This window comes from Trypanosoma equiperdum, assembly GCF_001457755.1.
Source record: "Trypanosoma equiperdum strain OVI genome assembly, contig: ctg_634, whole genome shotgun sequence".
Lineage (NCBI taxonomy): Eukaryota > Euglenozoa > Kinetoplastea > Trypanosomatida > Trypanosomatidae > Trypanosoma > Trypanosoma equiperdum.
Genome location: NW_027124570.1, coordinates 5517 through 6439, shown reverse-complemented (window position 1 = coordinate 6439; position 923 = coordinate 5517). Strand labels below are relative to the sequence as shown.

The following is a 923-nucleotide window of genomic DNA, read 5'->3' as shown; positions in this document are numbered from 1 at the left end:
TTTTTTTATTTTTACCTTTTCTTTCTTTCCTTCCGTGTATTTACTCTCTGTCTTTTTTTCTTTTTTTTTTGTATGACAAGAAAAATTTAGAGCCCTAACTAATGTATTTTTGCCACGGCTGCCAAAACTTCCACACTGGTATTGGAGCTTCCGAGCAACTGACTCAGTGCCAAGCGTGTCAGTCCCCTTTAATTGAGAGAGTATACAGCCATGGACAAATGAATGAACTCTGTGCTTTATACGGACTGAGACACATAACGATTCATGAGGACAGTGAAGTGGATGAAATTTTGCATCTCCTTCAGTTTTTGCAGTCAGCTGAAGAAAGGGCCGCACGTCATTCGAGTGCCACAAATAACGCTATTGTTGAAGAGCTCATGCGCACATTTGTTAGTGCTGCCGAGGAATCGCGATCCGAACCACCAGAAGCAATGGGCCCTTTTTCATGCCGCATTTGCCTCGATTCGGACGATTTGGATGATATTCAAGTGGCACAACTGCCGTGTCAGCACCGTTATCACGCAAACTGCATTCGGTCATGGCTGCAGAAAAGTTTAGTTTGTCCCTTATGTCGTGCCTCGGTCCTCCCTGCATCCACAGCAGACACGAACACCACAGCATAGCAGAAGAAACAAACAGATATTACAAGCATTCAATGCGTGCGTATATGCATATACATATATTTACTTGATATTTACTTATTCATATCAATGCTGGTATGTGTTTATATATATATATATATGTGTGTGTGTGTGTGCATTACTGTCTTTTTGTTTTTGTCTTTCCACAGTCCGCATCTAGAATTACAGACATGCCTGTGCCCACAAGTGCTATTATTTGCGTCCGCGAAATAAAGGGGAGGGGAACTCTTTTTTTTTTCCCCGCCGTTCGGTTACGTTTTCAACGGTAAATTTTCGTGGGAG

At 42.1% G+C, this 923-nt stretch overlaps 1 protein-coding gene across 1 annotated transcript; it reads left to right on the top strand.

Moving 5' to 3' along the window:
• Positions 1–101: 101 nt before the first annotated feature.
• On the top strand, positions 102–623 carry TEOVI_000291800 (Ring finger domain containing protein, putative; the record flags this gene model as incomplete). Its single annotated transcript, XM_067225912.1, has 1 exon — positions 102–623. One exon carries the CDS (start codon positions 102–104, stop codon positions 621–623), a length of 522 nt encoding a protein of 173 aa, XP_067082013.1.
• Positions 624–923: the final 300 nt, after the last annotated feature.